Source organism: Chelonia mydas, chromosome 13, assembly GCF_015237465.2.
Source record: "Chelonia mydas isolate rCheMyd1 chromosome 13, rCheMyd1.pri.v2, whole genome shotgun sequence".
NCBI classification, from domain to species: domain Eukaryota; kingdom Metazoa; phylum Chordata; order Testudines; family Cheloniidae; genus Chelonia; species Chelonia mydas.
Genome location: NC_051253.2, coordinates 17663501 through 17685315, shown reverse-complemented (window position 1 = coordinate 17685315; position 21815 = coordinate 17663501). Strand labels below are relative to the sequence as shown.

The following is a 21815-nucleotide window of genomic DNA, read 5'->3' as shown; positions in this document are numbered from 1 at the left end:
ACTTTCTATTTATTCTATAGGACTTCTCCCTGGCATGCAAACTAAGTTTTTTGCCATTACTGTAGTTCATGATCATGGTAACTCATATAACTAATAATAGTACATTGCCCATTCATAGCACTGACCATCTGAGGAGCTCGATGCATTTTTAAAACGCTAACCAATTTAAGATTGAAACAAACCTGTTAGATCAGTATTATCCCAGCTTTACAGATGGGAAAACTGACCCCTGGGAAAATAACTATCATTGTCAGGAAAAGTAAAGAATAATTATTTTCATTTACAAATGGTGGCAAGGAGAATATCCGCAGCAGAGCTGGAACATGACTGTGATACTGTGATTATCCCCTCCTACTCTCATGAAAAGTGCCGTGGGATCTTTAAAAAGTACAAGTGGGCAGGGCTTCTCTCGTTGGCCTAATTTGAACAGGGTCTCCAACCATTCTTCAATATTTGGGATAGTCCAGATTTCCATGGGGCTGTCGCAAGTCCTCTTGCACACTCATTTTGTTGGACACTGAATGACTCAGAAGTATATTGTGAGAGGTACAACAGTGAAACATTGCAGCACAAGGATTTGCCTGGCAAGGAAATCCTAAGTAGTAGCCATATATCTGAAAGATAGCACCTCCCACATTACAGAGCCGCCTAGTGCCAATGTGGGGGATTAGTTTAGTAACGGCTCAGAGAGAAGAGCACTACTATCTGATTGGCTACTTGAGGTTTCTCACCCTTGCAATTATGATACAACTTCACATTATGGAACCACTTAGCCCCATCACTTTTTTCTTCCACTCAATAAGACAACACTTCTAAGTGGAAAAAACACCCCAGGGCATTTTAGGTGTGATGAGAAAGCCACATTACTTCGCAGTTAAAGATGTTTGACTTGAGGCCATACTCTGTGCCCAAGGCATTGAGTTATTTTACGGTAACTGCATACTGCCTGCCATCTTACTATGAGCATTTTAAGAAGAAGAAAAAAAGTATATTGTCAAGGCAACATTTCTTTGGATTTGTCTTGAACTCACTGAAAATACAACTCCTGTTTTTACTAAAATAATGCCACTGGAGCACTCATGAGCACCTTGTTCCGGATCAAGACCAATTATAGATGGCTTCCGTCCAATGCGAATGCTGAATGACCTTCCTGTTGAGGTAGTGTTTTTGGGGTAGGATACCTCCATGAGATTAATGTGGCAGTTGGTGGGGCAGAAATCCATGCTGTTGAGGGGGTGAGGCTCCGATGTGGCTTGTTTGAAGGCTGGGCTCACCTTCATTTTGAGCTCATCTGCAAACTGGGGGATAAAGCAAGTTTGTGAGATTTCATTTGCAAAAAAAGATGATGCAACACAGAAGATCCTTATTTTTCCCTGCCAGCCTGCCATTTCCACAGCCATATCATCTCTGCTATCCTGGAAGGTACTGTTCCAAAAATATCACTGGAAAAAATGACATTTTAATTTCCTTGAGAATTATTTAAAAAAGTTCTTCTGAGGGTCAGATTTCAAACATGTCAGATAACTGTACCGAAAGCATACTTAGTTTGTGCATACAGGTATACAATGTACTCAAGCAATCATAGTAACTTGTGTGCACAACACAGACATGTGACAGCTCTTGTCATTGATGGGGAACGGGGTTGGGCTCCTCATTTGGATGGGCAGGATGGATCTGTCAGCAGAGGCATGCATTCCAGCCCATAGAGACAACAGTGTGTAGATGCTCTAGAGACAAGTCCTTACCCCACAGAGCTTGCAATCTACATAACTTCTAGTTCTGTGCTCAGCTCAGTAGAACACTTCTCTCTAAAGCAATTAATGGAGAAAACACAGCAAAGAATACTCAGACCCCACTATCTTGACAGTATAGGACTGTCTAGATACGCCACTGAGATCTAATAACGCTGCACCTTGTGGTAGTTGGTGAGTCTTTTGCAGATGCTCTCCATCTTAGTGTCACAGGTTTGCCGGAAATCATACTCTGGCATGGTCTCCACAGCTCTGCTTTGGGAGATGAGCTTCTTGCAGTTCTTCACAAAGTGACTGTCATCTGCAGCAAAGGCTTCTAAAATCTGAAAAAGGAAACAAAATTCCAATGGTAAAGGCTGAGAGCCAGGAATACTGCAATATCCTTCCACTGCAGTATACACCCCACATTTTGGCATGTTTCAGGAAAGTGGCATTCAGCACACATCCAGCCCTCTTTCTTCCCTAATTAGCCCTTCTGAATCATTGTCATGCCTAATCTCAACACTTCAAAACTTCAGCCAGAAGTTTTTAAAATATATTGGATGTGCTCAAAACAGTCATTTTGCCACAGGGAATGTTCAGTCTCTGGCACATTTGCTCTGTCTTGTTATTTCTGCTTTGTCCCAGCATGGACATGCCAATAATGTTATTGTTACTTGATGCAGACATTTATTATTTGTCCATTGTAGTGCACACCAAAACATAATACCAATCATTCCTGCCCACACTAGGCAGCAATCAAACCCATGCTTCATAACAACCAACCCAACGCATCTGATGGGGAAAACCTCCATAGTCTTACCCCAAGGGGCAGGAAATGTTTGCCTGAAAGGATGAACCTCACATTTGCCCTGAGAAGCAGCAAACTCCTGCTCTAGTGGACAGACAAAAATGGGAGAGTTTCACTGGGAGAGTTTCCCAGCTGAGGACCCTCCTGCAAGAGTGTCTTGACTCAAGTCCTCAAGAGTTGAAATGAAGGGAGAGTCAGTGCAACTTGCCTGTACCAAACAGGAGTTAGTTACTCTCTACTGGTGCATTCTAATGAACTAGCCTAAGCTCCAGGCAGGGCCAATAGCATAACATGCCATGTCACCAAACAGACAAAGTGGGTAAGCCTGGCTCATTGGTTTCCCTTATTGTGCTTGGGAAGGAAGCTAGCAATGTATGGTGGCGGGTACCTTTGCAGTCAGATTGAAACAACCCTTTGGCTCTACGGTTTTCTCCAAGACATAACACTTGATCCCAGCAGTGCTGACGTATTCATACACCACCGCGTGTTCCAGATGGACATTGTCCACAGTCAAGCTAATGAGATGCATGTCTTCGCTCATGATCAACGGAGAGTCTGGAACCAAAGGCAAGCCGTTAGGGAACCAACACTCAGAAACACACACACACAGAAATGCAGGTGTGCATGTGCACACACATGCTCAGGAGACATGTATGCCCAGCACACATTTATGGCACAGATCATGGTACCTGGCAGGGACTCTCAAATGGGAGGTAAATTACATTAGCTCTCAACGTCCTTGATGAAACACGAAGCAGTTTACTGTTCCTAACTGACTTCCCTTGAAGCCCTGTCACCACTGTACTCCAAACTGCGTTAGTGCTGCAGGTTCACCCTGGTGAGTGCACTTCACATGCAGCTGTGCCAGGGAAGGGCAGTCAGTGCTATCACCACCTCCTCTCCAAGGCAGCTGTCAATGCCACTCAGCACGAACTTCACCAGCAGAGGCAGTCCAGAGGTGCTGCAGTGCGTCTTGCAGTGGCCTACCCCTGGTTTTTTCTGGACCAGCCCCTACCTTTTAGGAGCAGGGGCATGCGCAGGAATTTAAATTTGACCCCTTCTGTGGGGGGGCACAGAAGCTCTCTCTCCCCGCTCCCCACTGGCCCCGGGAGGAGCTTGCTACCCTCCCTCCCCTCCTGGTCCTGGGAGGAGCTTGCTGCCCCCCCTCCCCTCCCGGTCCCAGGAGGAGGTCACTTCCCCCCTTTCACCCCCGAGAGGAGCTCGCTGCCCCCCCTCCACCCAGCCAGAGCTCGCTGCCTCCCCTCTCTCCCTGGCCCCAGGAGGAACTCACAGCCCCCCCTCCCTGGGAAGAGCTTGCTCCCCCATCCCCCATACAGCCGGAGCTCACTGCCCTCCCACCCCCGGGGAGGAGCTTGCTGCCCCCTCCCAACCCAGCCCCAGGAGGAACTTGCTGTCCCCCCTCCCCACCCAGCCCCAGCAGCAGCTCAATCTTCCCTGCTTCTGCAGCCCTGGACCTGGAGAAGTTCTGTGCCTGCACAAATTTTGGGGTGGGGGGGCATGCCCCTGCTTGCCCCCCCTTGCACACACCCCTGTTTAGGAGATACAGTGTTTGGCTTCAGATCCCCTGGTGCATTAGGGTCTGCATGCAACTTGCATTGCTGTACACGTGATCCCAGATCTATTGTTAATAGGGGTCCAGTGAGTCTAGATTCAACTTGCATACCCCTTGGAGTGTTCTTTGGGAATGTCCTCCCACATCAATTAATTTTCTCTATCAATATCTTAATATGAAGTAAGTCAGTCTTTTTACTTATACTTAGACTAAGGGGAGGGTTGCCTGTAGAAAGTGATGTGCCCAGAAATGTTGCTGACACAATTTGCACACCCTCTGAAAATTTGGTCCGGAATATCAAAGTCACTTGAATTACAAAAAAAAGACATTATTCTAGCTGGAGTTATTTGCAGACCTTTAGTTTGCAGCCATGTCATCCACACAGCTCCAGGGAACACTTCTCCCTCCCCCTGCTGCTGCCATCACCCAGCCCTTCCTTTGTGGGAGATGATACCACACAGCTATCAGAAGTGCTCACTCCAGAAACTTTAATAATGAGCAATTGTCCTGGAGGGGTAAGACGGGGGATATTGCCATCTGGTTTCATTTGGCATAGCAGGCTAAGAAACACAGACAATATGTGGAAGAGATAAACATGGTGGGCCTGAGTCTTGCTTAAGCCCTAGTCTTGCAAATGATTTGTGCACATCCTTCACTGTACGCATGTCAGGAGTACCTCTGAAGCCAATATGGCATAGATGGCTGCTCAATGTGAATGGGGCTATCAGAATCTGCCCCTAAAGGTTAGATTGTACCATGCCAAAGAATCATGCCCAGGGCTCTGTTACATTTGGATTAAGTTTTCTGTTAAGTATAAATACCATATTTATTTTAGTCATAATCTAATGCCCACGATGGGAGCCACATGGCCAAAATGCCAAATGGGGGCCAGATGTCTCAGAGGAAGAACCTCCTCTCCTGTCATTTTAGCCTTTCATTTTCATCTCTCAGCTTTAGCTCACCCTATGGAGGCCAGTAAACCATATCCCATGGTCCCTTACTCAAGTTGAGACCCGACCCCTTACAGGGCTTGTTGAGTATCCCATACTCCAAGAGTGAATCAGTCCCTGCTTTCTACTGAGCAAGAGCTAGGAGAACTATCCAAAGAAGTTGAGCTACACGTGGCACAGGGGCGGGGCTCACTTCATGAAAAGTGTTTTCCAATGTGATGCATCTTGACCCAAAATTCAGACACCGTGTAATTATGCTGGGCTGTGGCTTGACGTCACAGCTACCGACTATACAACTCCTATTAGTACATACTCTCTCAGCATGTGGGGCCCCAGTCATTGACTGTAGGGCATGGCATGCAAGAGAGAATACTAAGCAGATGTACTGAAAAGAGGAGGGTTTTCTGCCTACCTAGCTTTGTGACATTCGTACTTATAGAGATTCCCGAAGGCGCCAGCAAGAAACAGGCTCTAAAACTCCACAATTAATTAATGCTGTCTCTTCTGTTCAGAGCAGGGGACATTCCTCTCTGTTGAGAGCCACAACAGCAAGATTTCCATGTTACATCCCAATTTCATGTTCCTCCCAAATAAACTGGAGCATGATAATATTTCACCTGGGAAGCTGCAGCTTGTTGCACATTTTGCTAGAATGAGAGATTTTCTACAGCAATAATTACATTTCACAGTTCCATCACCCCTTTTCTCCCGAGTAATCAGAAAGTGTCTGGCTTGCCTGCCTACATTTCCTTCCTTCATGAAATTGGGTGGGCTTTCCTTTACCTGCTTCCTGTTGGCTTTTATAAAGGGGATCCAGTTCTGCACTTCCTTCCACTGAGAGCTGTCCTTCGCTTGACTCAAGATGGCTGCCGTTCAGGTACGAGTTAAATGTTGGCTGCTGAGCTCTATCCTCTTCAGCGTCTTCGTGTGTTCGGTACACCCACTGGTACAATCCCTTTCAAAAGAACAGGAACATTATGAAGAGCTGCCTCAACTTCATCAGGGATACACCTGGATTTCACACTCTCTTCTCGCATGGATTTTAAGCCTTTTGATGATGGCTGTGAAAAGTTTTTGTCCTCTAGCAGTCAGGGGTTCTGTGTCATGTATGTGAGAGCTGAGTTTAGTCTACTGGCAACTGGAACCTTGTTGCAACCATAACCTAAGAATTAATAACTTAGATACAAACACCTGAACACTCTGAAGAAGGGGTGTAGGTTTGGAGCATAAACCTGGATGTGTATGTGAATTTTGCAGCTCATCCCTATCTCCAAAGTGGACTGGAGTAGAATCCAGGTCCGATCCCCCCTGAAATTTAGGTGTATGAAATATGAATCTGGGTTTAAATTTTGTAGTGCAAACCTACCTCTGCTATTAGCTGGGAAGCAATCTTTAGAAGTCTATGGACTGGAATACTTGTGATTCATACACATTTTACAACTAAGGGGTAAATTCTATTCAGGGTTTCACCCCAAGCATCTCCATTAATGACAGTAGGGTCCCATGGCAGCGGGCGGATAAGTTAAAACACACTTTTTAAGGAGCACCTGTGTATAAGACTATTATATTATTTTTCCCTCTCAAAACGTTAGGTTAAGTTCCATCCAGGCCTCACATCTGTGTACTTACCAGCAATTCCTGCTGCCTGTTCCTGTACGCTGTAAAGTGCTCCAGAACTTCTGTGTAATTTTCATTCATCATATTATTTCCATTAACTTTCAAAATGCACTGCCCTGAGTGGAGTCCCACAGCCGCAGCCTTGGAGCCTGAAACAGAGACAGACCAGAGGGGAGTTCAAACAGCTCAGCAGCCCAACTATGGAGCAGATTAAGAGAACAGAGGGAGTGAAAAGCATTTCTGGCTAAGATGTGTGGGGAGTCAGGATATTTGGGAGCTATCTTGTGGTTTTGCTGGGTTTGGTGAAAGAGCTCTGGAAGAGCTTTGTCATGTGAGGCAAATGTATATAACCTTCAAAAAGAGCCTTTCCTTTGGGCCCTCAGTGCACACATTATTACATCGTAGGTGATGTGCAAGATGAGGTTGTAAATTACATTCTGGTAAGTTGCTGTGTGTCTGTCTGATTCTCTAGTACTTTGCACTTTGTCTAGTCAGTTATTCCAGTGCATATGCATATGTGGATACTAAGAATTTAGGACTGGAAGGGACCTACTGAGTCATTGAGTCCAGTCCCCTGCTATCACAGGCACCTACATCATCTAATACCATTCATAAACTTATCAAGCACTGGCTGGCCCAGGATCAAGAGAACAGAAAAACAGGTCCCCTGCCCTCATTTACACATTGAATCCAGAGTGTCTAGCTTCATTCTAGAGGGCACAAAGTATACATGAAAGGGCTAGACTGGAGTGTTATACCCTGGAAAAGTCTTACAGATTTCACTGGGGTGATTTCTGATATACACTGTTGAAAGAAGAGATTCGGGCCCTTTGTGTCTGCCTAAAACACAGTGATTCACAGAATATATGTTAAGACTTGTAGGGTATGTCTATGCAGTAATTAAATACCTGCAAGGGGTGAGGGTCCCAGAGGCCAGGCTCCAGCCCAAGCTTGAATGTCCACACCACAATTAAACAGTCCGAGTCAGCTGATCCGGGTCAGTCACGGGTGTTTAATTGCAGTGTAGACCTACCCATAGAGTCCCTGTTTTGCCAAGCCTGTTTCCCAATTTTCAATGTTCTACAGTGAAAACAGAATCCATAATAAAGCAATGAATTAGTACAAAGAAATATTGATGTTACAATGCATGAACGGTTGGTTACTTTATGCAGATTTTCTGTCAAACACAATATTTTATCAACTGTACTGAAACTGGGACGTTCAATCTTATTTTGCAAATTATAAGAATTCCACAAGTCATTTTAAACGTTTATTTTAAGCCGCCCCCTCACTTATCACTGCAAGTTAGTGGTTTTAGCTATCAAACCAGGTTTTCATAATAAAAATTATAGGCAGGCAGCAAGTATGAAACAATTGTTTCATGTTATCGATGCACTTTGGATCATTGTCTAAAGTAATTCATTCCAAAATTACAGAAAATTCAGATCAGCTACAGGTAGCTCCCTCTAACTCACACATGTGGACATATAAGGTATGATTTGCCTCTGGCCTCAGTGGAGTTAATCCTGATTTACTGATTCAAAATTCTTAGAAACCAATGGAAAATCTGCTATTCACTTCAGTGACCTTTGGAAAATGTCCTAGTAAAGTGAGAGAGGGGAATCCGGCCCATTTAACAATGTAGAGTCCTTCTCTCTTTGACTGAAAGACAAATGTCTTTTTATTTAAGGACCACTTTTAAATCAATATGAATTTAAGGTTTACCCCTTCATATAACACAAAAACTAGAGGTTACCCAATGAAATTAATAGCCAGCATATTTAAAACAAACAAAAGGAAGTACCTCTTTACACAACGCACAGTCAACCTGTGAAACTCATTGTCAGGGGATGTTGAGAAGGCCAAAACTATAACTGGGTTCAAAAAAGAATTAGACAAGTTCATGGTCCATCAATGGCTATTAGCCAAGATGGTTAGGGTGTCCCTGAACCTCCAGCTGCCAGAAGCCAGGTCTGGACGAGAGGGGATGGATCGCTTGATAATTGCCCAGATCTGTTCATTCCCTCTGAAGCATCTGGCATTGGCCTCTGTCAGAAGAGAGGATACTGGGCTAGATGGACAATTTGTTTGACTCAGTATGGCCGTTCTTATATAAACCTGGATACAGTCACAGCAGAAAGCTAATGAAATTCTTACGGGGGGGAAACTTATCTTTTGGGAATCTTTGACGATTTTTTCTTTCTAGTCTTAATTGGCTAAGATGTTGTTTAAATTTGCATAACTATACAGTTTGCAGACTGTCGCGTGTTAATTGAAAGAAGCTGAATATTTCCCCATTAGGCAATTTGCCAGAGTCTAGGAACAGCATTCTAATGTCAGTTACACCAGAGTAAATCCAGAGTAATTCAACCAATTTGAGTAGATTTACATGAATGAAATTCAGATCAGAATTTAGCCCCTATGAGTCTACATTAAAGTCATAATTACTTTTTAAGCTCAATTATCTAAGATACAAACAATTTTAGTCAGTGTAATTAGTCCCTTTTCTAGTAAAGGCTTCAGAAATGCTAGCTAGCACATTAAGGAAATGCATTTGTACTTTGTCTTAAAAATTATATTTTGTGCTTGTTTGAAGGTATGTAATGAAAAGGTGCTTTGAAGTAGGGTATTGTTGCCAGTATATGGGATGATAAGTCTTTGCATTGTTTCTAAATACTGACATTATATATTTGTACATACACACAATCCTACTGAAGGAAGGAAGCCATATACAGTTGAAAGGTCTTACCCTTTGTAACTGCCAAAGATAAAGGTAGGAGCAATGCTTCATTTGTGGCTCATTTGACATTTACTCCTGAAGGCATTCTGTGCCAAAAAATTAAAATTCTGCAAAATTCTGCAAATTTTATTGGTCAGAGAAATGTGGAGGCACAGGCCACTGGCTGCACAAAGGTAGGAGATCACTGTGTATCTCGATGGAGGAGCAGCTCCCTGTACAGGGATCCCTCCTCCTGCAGCTGAGGAGCGATGGGTGCAGGAAGCTGGGGGGCAGTGGGAAGGGGGAGTTTGCAGAGCTTCCCTCAGCCAGGGGAGAAATCTGGGGGCGGGTCTGACCCAGCCCTGGATGCCGTGCAAGGGAAGAGGAAGTCCCATCCTCCCCAGCCCAGCTGGGACTAGCAGCTGAGCCTGGAGCTGGTTAGGAGCCACCAGCCAGATCTTCTCCAGTCCTGCCTCCTGCCCCACAGTGATTTACCTCTCTGCTGGCTGCTCTGGGCCTCCAAAATATACTGCTGGGGAGGGTCGCATGACCGCTCCTGTGGCTTCCCTTTGCTTCCCTGTCAGAAAGTCATTTTTCTGTGTGGAAGCAAAGAAATCTGTGAGGGACATAAATTCTGCGCATGCGCAGTGGCGCAGAATTCTCCCAGGAGTATGTCACATTGCAGTCACAGCACTAATGAATATCTCTGTGTCACGCCTTATGCTTTCTCCTTTTAAAAGAATCGAAGGACCCAATTCTCCTCTAACTCATTCTAGTGTAAATTAGGCATAACTCCATTAAAGCCAATGGAGTTACAGCAGTACAAACTGGTGTGAAGGAAAAGCAGTCCCCAAATCTGATATAATGCATTGCAAAGTTCATGAACATTGAAAAGATGATCCATCCACCTGAGAGCATCAGAGTGATTCCTATTGTACATTCTCAAGTGCTTTATCCAGCCTGCAATGGCTCAAGTGATGATGCTTCCTCAACATCCCTTCCAAGTCTAACAACACATTTCTCCTGGCATTGAGCCAAGTCACTTTTTGCTTCCTGTAGGTGGGAACAGCCACCCAACACCCAGCTTTAATAGTGAAGCAATACTTATACTGAATTCAGATTGCAAACTCTTTGGGAAGGGCACTCTCTTTTTGCTCTATGTTTGTACAGCACCTAGCACAAGGGGTCCTGCTCTGTGATTGTGGAACTTAGAGACTTCCATAGAGTTTTTTTAGGACCTTGGGACAATACAATGTGGCTCCTGTTCTGTCAGAGGGATGTACCTGGCTGTCTATATTTCAATATTTCACGCCATAGCTACATCATACACCCCTTGCTTACCTCTGCCCACAGCACGGACATAGGGTGGCGCTGTTCCCCGTATCTGGAAGCAAAGAGCTTCGTGACAATCTGGTATTTTTATAATTCTGCAGAAAACATGAAAGAAAGAAAGCAGCATGTCAAATTAGACTGCTAGACCCATGTGTACTGCTATCAGTTCTTGTGTAAGATCATACCTCTGTGTGTTTGGGGCTCAATAAAATTCCTAGACTGTTTGCAAACAGCTTTAAATATACCCTAAAAGTTTAATAAAAGATGAGTTAACACCATGCAGTAGCTCTTGTCACATAGCAGTAACTTATTTTACCACCTCAGCTGTCCTTCTGTCAGATGATAATTTGACCTTTATTTTATTTTAATGTGGGTTATGGCCGGACTGACAACCCTGGAGAATGAAGATGTCTTCCCAGTACCCACAGAACTTGTGCAGTCTAGGCAGCACCAGTGCAAGCTTCCTCCATGCTGCCCGACTTAGAAGGAACCTTCTCTAGAGCTGAGGGGATAGATTAGCTGGCAAGTCTAGTCACTTGACAACAGAGGTTGCAGTTAGTGCCAACGGAGGGGGTAGATTTTATGCTGTGGACATCTGTGCTCTTGGAACTGGATTGAGACCCACCACACTCACATAGGAGGCCACCAAACAGTCTCTGATGGTAACAACTTTTGACCCTGAACTGGATTTGAATCAGTGGCCTTGTGGTAATATGTACCGTATGCAATAATGAGGCCTGTGATGAACCATCTAATCCTCATATGCAGGACAATGTTATTTTGCAACTGATTAGGCTAATTCTAGGAGTGTGTGCTTCATAGGACCTGAATGGAATACAATATAACCCACTCTAGTCTGTGTTTCTTGTTGGGCTGGTCCATACGGAGAGCCAGTGCATGGCAAGCTGGAATGTAAACCTACAGCATCCTCGCATGCTCATCGCTAACTGTTTCAAACAGCAGTAGGTCAAAGTGCACTATGGAACTTTTAGTGGTCAATTAATGCATGGTGTGCTACAGCACTGTAGATTTACTTCCCAGCTTGCTGTTCATTAACTCTCCGTATGAACATGCCATTTATTAAAGCGACAGTAAAAGTGAAGAAGAAACAAACACTAAACCACATAGTAGTTAAGCTCTCGTGAGCACAGAAGTGACTGTCACTAAGTAGTTTTGCAGATTGTGTTTCTTTCTGGAACGTCATCACAGTCTATGCAAATTAAAAGCTAAAGACAGCTGCTGCACATGTCTGAATGCAAAGCGTAGGAAAGCTGAACATATGGTGGGTCAGCCCCCCTGCATGGAGACAGACTCAAAACCCAGGTCTAACGAAGGCTACAGCTAAGCATAGTGTGCAGGGGGAGCACACAGGACATAACCCCTATTATTCTCAATTCAAAGAAATGAATTCTGCTGAGGTTTTCCTAGGAGCCAGATACTAACAGGTTTTGTTGGCTCACGTCCCTGTTGCTCAAAATGAAGTTGTAGGTTGTATACCCTAGAAACAAAGACAGATGGCATTATCAATATGTACCCCACAACTAATTGGGCTGGACCAACATCCAGCCTGGGTTCTGTAGCAATTTGGTCTGGGAGATAAAAATTATGTCTTGCTAATTAAAAATTGGTGTGTTTAATGTATTTAGCTTGAAAGTGAATGATACAGTCAGTACATAAACCTCCATGTTATTTATTTTTATATTAAATTCCATTTCCAGGATGACTTCAATGCAGCTGTTCTGATTTACATCAGCTGAGGTTCTGGCCAATTGTTTTAAATAAAAGCTTAGACTCTGGACCATAATTCCACATCAAGGGGTAGATTACAAGGCAAAGTCTGTGGCTATGTAATCCAATAATACATGGGACCCTGATTCACTATGGGCCCTCTTTCACGGGGTATCTGACCCTTTAAGGGGAATTGGGGCCCAGCAGTGACTTATTAGCTATCTCTTAGCTGAGATTGATTAGCTAGGAGTCAGCTAAATATACAACCAGCAAGTATCTCAGCTGAGCTGCAAACCTGCAGGGAGTAGGAAGGTTCCTGCAGGGAACCCTAGGGGCAGAGCTGCAGGAATTGGATTTGCTCCTGTGGCAGGCCCTTGACTCCTAGGCAAATCACTTGCAGGAGGATTGAAAAAGAGCTGCCAAGAGCAGAGGGGGCTTTGGCAGGAAGCCCTTGGGTCACAAGGGGAAAGGGCACATGTTGTGGATGATTCTCAGGCAGCTGGATGTAGAGGGGAATCTGCAGAGAAGAGAGAGCTCCTGCAGAAGACCGTGGATTGCGCGGGAAGAAATTTGAGTTACTAGTCTTTTGTGTAGAAGAAATAAAGTTGAGGCCCTGATAAGAAGGGCCTGACCCAAGAGTCTGGGTGTGGTGTCAATCCTTTCTGGACTAGGGAGAAAGACCAGCAGCCTACGCTCTCATTATGGAGCACAAAACTGTATGAACTCAGATGGAAAGACCAGTCCAACAACAAGCAGAGTGATACCGTAGACTGAGGTGCTTTCTCTCAAGCAAAGACCCACTGCTGAGAAGCTTTCTGCTGCTGACAAAGTTATACTCCTTGTAACTCAATTTCATTTGTGCACATGAGGGCCAAAAGTTAACTCTGATGCACAAAGGATAATCCACAGCTGCTTTAAGAGATGTAAGGATCACTAACAAGCATGATTCACAACTTCTACCTCTTTTAACAGCATATTGAACTGCAACTTCTGATGGGTAACATGTTTATGTAGTTACCTTAACCACAGGTAGTAAAAAAAGTTAATGTCTCCGGATAACCTTCTATGTCTGTCCCTCTGGGCACTTACTCTTTAGACTTGGTGGCCACCAGAAGTCTAAGTGGCCTCCGAGAGCAGAAAGATTGGTTTAAGATGGCCTCCACTTCTTGAAATGGACGCAGGAATACCAGGTCCTCATTAATGGAGTAGATCTTTCTTCCAACCTGGAGGCTGGCCATCTGCAAATGAAACATAAATACCACACAAAGCTTTAGGTCATTTGAAAGGTCTTTAACAGTTCAGGATGCAGGGAGGGTTGGCTCTTGTAATACTAACTGATAGTCACAGAGATTTATGGGGACACTGCAAGTATCAACACCAATACACACAGACAGAACTGAATGTCCTGCCAACACCACAGGTGAGATCAACAACATACAAGACAACAACTTAACAGTAAGATACAGATATAGTGCCACCTCTTGCTGGTGGTGCTGTCTACACTAAACATTGCAGTTCACAGGTATGGATTGATAGCTTCGAATACTCCTTGGTTTGCAAGCTACTAGGATTATTAATGTCCAGAAGATATACACAAAGTTTTTTTTTCTTTCCCCAGGTCACCAAATCATTTGTCAGTTACATTTAGAGACCCTACGACTGTCCACAACTAATAAAAGAATCTCTATCCAACAACAGTAACATGAAGTGATAGGGGATACCAAGAATACACTTACTTCCGAAGACTTTGCATTTCTACTGCACTTTTTGTTGGAGGATTGCAGATTGAGCCTCACTAACCCCTGTGAGATAGGGAAGTATTGCTATCCATAGTTGACAGGTGGGGAAACTGAGGCACAGAGACCAACATTTTCAAACTTGAATGACTGAATTTAAGCATATAATCTATAGTTACCTACCTCAATAAATGTAGCCTGATTTTAAGTCATGCAGAGATCTTGCCATGGACTTCAAAAGGAGATTTGGTTGCTCAACATCTCTGAAAATCAGGCCATTTTTATTCATGTGCCAAACTTTAGTCCCCCAAGTTTGAAACTTTTGTCCTTAGTGACTTGGCCACGTTCACATAGTAAGTCAGAGGCAGAACAAGGAAAAGAATGCAGAACCTCATTCTCTATTAGATAATAACCCTTAACAATTCACTTACTAATCCATCCACATATCAGCTCGTTTTAAATAAGTGAGATACCAGGGGTTGGCAACCTTTCAGAAGTGGTGTGCCGAGTCTTCATTTATTCACTCTAATTTAAGGTTTTGTGTGCCAGAAATACATTTTAACGTTTTTAGAAGGTCTCTTTCTATAAGTCTATAATATATAACTAAACTATTGTTGTATGTAAAGTAAATAAGGTTTTTAAAATGTTTAAGAAACTTCATTTAAAATTAAATTAAAATGCAGAGACCCCCCGGACTGGTGGCCAGGACCCAGGCAGTGTGAGTGCCACTGAAAATCAATTTGCATGCCGCCTTCAGCAGGCGTGCCACAGGTTGCCTACCCCGGACCTAGACTGAGAATCACAAAAACCAGAATCCCCCTAATGAAGTTAAAGAAAAACAACATGCTACGGGTACAATTTACCACTCAGCCCCCAGGTTATGAGTAACCCCACTGATTTTAACATCTGTCTTGTTCTATATCTTCTCTGACTGAAAACGTAACTGAAGCTGATGAGGTTCAATGCTTTTGAACTCAGCCAGTTAAAAATTTCCAACACCTGAAGATGGTTTTACTCTCTTAGGCAAAATCTCTTAGGGATTGTACTGGGTTGCTGTTCTCAGCTTAAGTGTATTGCTCTTTATATTACTTGCACTTTCTGTTCATAACATCCCTTTAGAAACCTGTAAATGGCATTTCATTCCCCTCTCCTCTTGTATCTTTCCATCTGGCAAATTTTAATTCCAGAATTGGGCTCTATAAGACCTTGGCTATGCTGCCCTGACCGCGAGCGCTTCGATGTTCCATTTGAAATCTACAGATGGTTTCACTGACTTACAATAAAGGAGGTATACACATTACTTCACAAATCCACTTCCAGGTGTGAAACTTAACCTCTGGCATGAGGGAAGTTGGAAGCCCTGATTTGCCTTAGCCTATGAATGGTTTGGCTCATCTTAAATTAGCACTGCGATTTTGGAAATCAGAGCTCAGTTTATAGTCTAGGGTTCATTGATTTTTTTCATTAGAATTTAGGAAGTACAAGTGCTTGGTTTTGTTCATTTTTATCACAGAGACAACAGGAGCTGGTGCAGCCTATTGCCTACTAAACTATATATTTTTTTCAACCAAATTATTAAAGGGAGAAACCATCAAATACTCTCTATATTACTTGCACTTTCTGTTCATAACATCTCTTTAGAAACCTGTAAATGGCATTTCATTCCCCTCTCCTCTTTTATCTTTCCATGTGGCAAATTTTAATTCAGCCTAATCCTCCACCTGCCCCCAGTTTCTAACACAGCTGAAATGAACATGACTCTTTTGACCTCCTTTGCGACTGGTGTATCATCATTATCAACTATGAGAGTTCTGTGACTAAAGTGAGGAGGACAGATTTTGTTAATATTTTGATTTATAGTTAAATGGAAAAGTTTGTGTCATTAGTAGCTATTTATACTGACAAGTTTGCAACAGGGGATGGAGGAGTTAGAAAAATAAATTCAGATTTTCAGAATTGTGCCTTTGCATTTAATGTTTGCACAGTTACTTCAAATTCATGCATAACCGCACTAATTCCATGTGCAAATGACTACTTTAAATTTCTAATTGTCTGTTTATACATACAACAGACCAATTTAGACAATCATGGTAAATCCATGTACAAATTAGGTGCAAAGTTTCATGCCAAACTGAACAAACTAGGAAAAGATATTTTCTTCCATGGATTATAACAATTCAAGCAGATTAAAATTTGGAGTCGTGTTTCTTTAAGAGTAAAATTCTACATTGTAATGGTTCTTGCATTTCCTGAATCATGGATGTTCCTTATGATAACTCCGTACAGTTGTCTGGATATGGGCCTCTGGTTTTTCTGAAGAGCGAGCAGCCCACTGGTTGCTATTCATCAGATGGCCTCTGGCCAAATGGTTGTATGTTGGACATGGTTTGTTCAAATATCATACATCTGCTTGTCAGTTGGCTGTTCGAAGTCGGATAGCAAGCACAACTCTCAATGGGGTAATTTTTTCCCTGTTGTTTCCTTCCTATGTGTCTGATTGTACTGTTTACAAACAAACTCCAGGATCAAAACATGTGGAAACAAGTGTTGCTGGAAATATACTAAACATGGAATGGGTTTAATGAGGCACACAGGAGATACATACAGAAGGCAAAGTGCCACATGCTGGAATCAGTTTCACAGGTTTTAATCACAGGATGATAGAACTGTAGGGCTGGAAGGGACTTAAGAGGTCATTTAGTCCAGCCCGTAGTGCTGAGGCAGGACCAAGTATACCTAGACTATCCCTGGCAGATGTTAGTCTCACCTGTTCTTAGAAAATTCCAGTGATGGAGATTCCACAACCTCTCTTGGAAGCCTATTCCAGGTTAACTAGTCTTATAGTTAGAAAGGTTTTCCTAATATCTAACAAATTTCCCTTCCCGTAAATTAAGCCCATTACTTCTTGTCCTACTTTCAGTGGACATGGAAAACAATTGATCGCTGTCCTTTGGATAACAGCCCGTAACATATCTGAAGACTGTTTATCAGGTTTCCCCTCAACCTTCTTTCCTCAAGATGAAACATGCCCAGTTTTTTTAACCTTTTATCATTTTTGTTGCTCTCCTCTGGAGTCTCTCCAGTTTGTCCACATCTTTCCTAAAGTGTGGCACCTAGAACTGGACACAGTACTCTGGTGGAGGCCTCACCAGAGCCAAGTAGAGCAGGACAATTATCTCCCATGTCTTACATATGACACTCCTGTTAATACAACCCAGAATGATATTAGCCTTTTGACAATTGCATCACATTATTGACTCATATTCAATTTGTGATCCATTATACTCCCAAGTTCCTTTTAATCAGTACTACCATCTAGCTAGTATTCCCGATTTTGCAGCTGTGCATTTGATATTTTCTTCCTAAGTTTAGTATTTTGCACTCGTCTTTTATTGAATTTCATCTTGTTTATTTTAGATAGATTCTCCAATTTGTCATTTTGACGTCTAATCCTCTTCTCCAAGTGCTTGCAACCCCTCCCAGCTCAGTGTCATCCGCACATTCTATAAGCATACTCTCCACTCCATTATCCAAGTCATCAATGAAAACATTGACCCAGAGCAGATTCTTGTGGGACCCCAGTTAGATCCGTCCTCCCAGTTTGACAGAACCATTGACAGCAACTCTTTAAGTATGGTCTTTCTAGCAGTTTTGCACCCACTGTATAGTAATTCAGTCTAGACCCCATTTCTCTAGTTTGCTCATGAGAATGTCAGATGGGATCGTGCATTACTAAAATCAAGATATATCACATCTACAGCTTCCCCACATCCACTAGGCCAGTAACCCTGTCAAAGAAGGAAATGAGGTTGGTTTGGCATGATTTGTTCTTGACAAATCCAGGTTGGCTATTACCCTATTATCCTCTAGGTGCTTACAAACTGATTGTTTAATAATCTCTTCCAGTATCTTTCCATCTATGGAAGTTAGGCTGACCGGTTTATAATTCCCCAGGTCCTCTTTATTCCCCCTTTTAAAGATAAATACTGTGCTTGCCCTTCTCCAGTCCTCTGGGATCTCACCCCCTCTCCATGAGTTCTCAAATATAATCTCTAATGGTTCCAAGATTGCTTCAGCTAGTTCCTTAAGCATCCTAGGGTGAATCTGATCAGGCCCTGATGACTTGAATACATCAGATTTATCTAAATGTTCTTTAACCTGTTCTTTCCCTATTTTAGCTTGTGTTCCTTCCTCCATGTTGTTAATATTAATTATTTTAAGTATCTGGTCACAATTAACCTTTTTAGTGAACACTGAAGCAAAATAGGCATTAAATACCTCAGCCTTCTTGATGTCATCAGTAGCTCTCCCTCCCCGCTAGGTGGAGGACCTACACTTTCCTTCATCTTTCTCTTGCTACTAATATATTTATTGAACCTCTTCTGATTGCCTTTTATATCACTAGCTTAGATGTAACTCATTTTGTGCCTTAGCCTTTCTGATTTTGTCCCTACATGATTGTACTATTCTTGAGTATTCATTATTAGTAATTTGTCCATGTTTTTACCTTCTGTAGGATTCCTTTTTGATTTTCAAATCATCAGAGAGTTCCTGATGGATCCATATTGGCCTCTTACTATTCTTCCTATCTTTCCTTACATTGGGAGAGTTATGCCTTTAATAGGTTTTAGAGTAGCAACCGTATTAGTCTGTATTCGCAAAAAGAAAAGGAGTACCTGTGGCACCTTAGAGACTTACAAATTTATTTGAGCATAAGCTTTCGTGAGCTACATGCATCCAATGAAGTGAGCTGTAGCTCACGAAAGCTTATGCTCAAATAAACTGGTTAGTCTCTAAGGTGCCACAAGTACTCCTTTTCTTTATGCCTTTAATATTGTCTCTTTGAGAAACTTCCAGCTCTCCTGAACTCCCAGCTCTCCTGAACTCCCTTTTCCCTTAGATTTTCTTTAGGTGGGATCTTACCTACCAGTTGTGCGAGTTTGTAAAAGTCTGCTTTTTTTACATCCATCTGGCCTTATTCTGCTGCTCTCATGCCTTCCTTTTCTTTAGAATCATGAATTCTATCATTTCATGATCACTTTCACCTAAATTGCCTTCAACCTTCAGATTCACAACCAGTTCCTCCCTGTTAGTTAGAATCAAGTTACTTTCCCAGTTACTTGCTCCACCTTCTGAAACAAGGAATGTCCCAAGTACATTTCAAGAACTCACTGGACATTTTGTGTTTTGCTGTATCATTTTTCCAGCACATGACTGGGTAGTTAAAGTCCCAGTTACCAGGTCTTGTGTTTTGGATATTTCTGTTGTTTGTTCTAGAAATGCCTCATCCAACTCCTCCTTCTGATTTGGTGAGCTACAGTAGCCCCCTACCGTGACATCACCCCTGTTCATTTTCCCTTTTTATCTTCACCAGCTGACTGTCAACTGGTCTGCCTCTCACCTCCTTCTGGACCTCAGAATAAGTGTATATATTCTTGATGCATAATGCAACACCACCTCCCTTTTTCCCCTGCCTGCCTTCCTGAACAAGTTATACCCCTCTATAGCAATATTCCAGTCATGAATTTATCCCACCGCATTTCTGAGATGCCAGTTAAGTAATAATTTAGTTTATGTACTAATACTTCCAGTTCTTCATGTTTATTCCCCATATGCCTTGCATTTGTATACAGACATCTTAGATGTTGAGTAGATCCACCCATTATTATTCATCTTATTGCTCCTATGACCCTACTGTAATTTTCCATTCCCCCCCCCCCCCCCCCCCAATATGTAGCCCTATGTTAAGGTCACCTTTTTTTACACTTAGCTGTGGGCTTTTGTCACCTGTCTCCTTTAATCTGGAATAATTCCCCACTGAAGTTGATGGAGTTATTCCAGATTCACACTAGTATATCTGAAATCCTAACCTGGCCTAAAGATCGGTAATAAAATCCAATGAAGTGTGGTTGGGCACAATGAAGTGAAACTCCTTGCCCTGGTTTTGTCCCTGGAGTGTTAAAACAGGCAGAGGATTTCCAAATGGCCTAAAGCTGCTGAGCTGGCACAGAACCATATGCTATATCGCTATGTAGTATCAAAAAGCAATTAATGAAATGCATTACTGCTAGGCTTCAAATCTTGGTAAATGGAGTTGACAGCTTTCCAGTTCAGTGAGATCTTGATTTGGTTCCTTCAAGATTTTAAAGCCAAGTTGAAAAGATGGGCAGATGGTCACAGCTTGTTTGTCTTGGACAGTCAAGAAAAAGATTCCTTAGAAAATTGTGTGCTCCTGTTGTCTCAAAACACAAACAGATTTTCAATGCAGAATGTTCTACAAGCAGCTGGCCAAAGAAATGACCGAGGGATTATCTGTCAGGCAATGGTTTACCCTAGAGGTTTGCATTAATAAAATATTTGGCCAATTTATGTTAATTTGAGTTTGATTTTAGGCATGGGCCCAGCTTTGCTGGCGGCTACAAAACAAGGGAGAATAAGATCATTTAATTCTAATATTAAACTGCCTCTTAAAGTTCCTATTTGGGATTCTCTCAACATGTTGAAATCAATCTGGTTGCTTCCTCTCCTTAGATCATTAAGGAAGCATAGGTAGCCCAGAACAGTACACATCCAAGCAATCTGCAGGATCGCCAGGAAAGATAGCCCACGGATAGAGGTTAGGCTTGGACTTCGGAGATTAGCGTTCCAGTCCCTGCTCTCCCACAAGCTTCCTGTGTGACGCTGGGCAAGTCTCTCCATGCCTTCGTTCCGCAGAATGGGGACAATAGCACTTCCCTACCGGCGGCGGGGGGGGGGGGGGAGGTTTGTAAGGATAAATACATCAAAAGGTTGTGAAGTGCTCCGATACTGTGGTAATATAACTACTTCAGATAGATTCATTAATATATGTGAGAATCCAATAAAGCTGATTAGTGCTTTTAGAAAACACCAGGGATCAAGGAAGAAATCAGTTTATATATGTTTGAAAGAAACAGAATTCAAATATGCCCACTCTGTAAATCCAACTACTGTCTCCCTGCTCTCAGCTTTGCATCTCCTGATACTGTCCAAGCTTTGCGATCATCACAAAAAGGAGCTGTCTGTTGTCTTCTCACTTAATAAAAATGTTCAGCAAGAATGTTTTATGCAAAGCAGCCAAAAACGTATCAATGTACAGAGGCAGTTTATGACCAGAGGAACTGCAGACAATCCCCAATTTCCTATTAGCTGCCACTAACATGAAACAGGCTTATAAAGGATATTGCTGTGCCTTTTCAAAGAAGAAGCTTCTTCCCACTGCAAAAAGGGAAATGTTTATAATTGTCAGAAGGTCTCACCTCTGCATGAGATCCTCGCTCAACAGACTTGACCACGATTGCTTTGTTCTTTTCTTCAATGTCAAACCCGTAGTCGTCATCTCCAGGTAAGATCTTAAAAATAAAAAGAGCACAGGGTAACGTTTTACAGATATGGAAGTGTGTTTTGGAGGAACTGGTGAGCTGAAAGGAGACAGAGCTGGGCTTTTCACTTCTTAAGTCATTGTTGTCATAGATTCATGGATCTGAAAGTCAGTAGGGACCATTAGATCATCTAATGTAATCTCCTGCATAACACAGATTCTAAAATTGTATCCAGTTACTCCTGTAGTGTATTGAACTTAATAACTTGTGATTTCAGTC

General features: G+C 42.6%; 1 protein-coding gene across 5 annotated transcripts in view; it reads right to left on the bottom strand.

Moving 5' to 3' along the window:
- Positions 1-21815, bottom strand: part of PREX1 (phosphatidylinositol-3,4,5-trisphosphate dependent Rac exchange factor 1) — a 225226-nt gene that overhangs the window by 26900 nt on the left and 176511 nt on the right. For all 5 annotated transcript variants that reach the window (XM_037915550.2, XM_037915549.2, XM_037915551.2 and 2 more), the window contains exons 17-24: positions 21474-21566; positions 13550-13698; positions 10742-10827; positions 6694-6830; positions 5848-6019; positions 2930-3096; positions 1913-2074; positions 1088-1298 (exon numbers count right to left, since the gene is read on the bottom strand). In XM_037915550.2, coding sequence (XP_037771478.1) covers positions 1088-1298; positions 1913-2074; positions 2930-3096; positions 5848-6019; positions 6694-6830; positions 10742-10827; positions 13550-13698; positions 21474-21566 — 1177 coding nt within the window. The remainder of the gene's footprint in view (positions 1-1087; positions 1299-1912; positions 2075-2929; positions 3097-5847; positions 6020-6693; positions 6831-10741; positions 10828-13549; positions 13699-21473; positions 21567-21815) is intronic.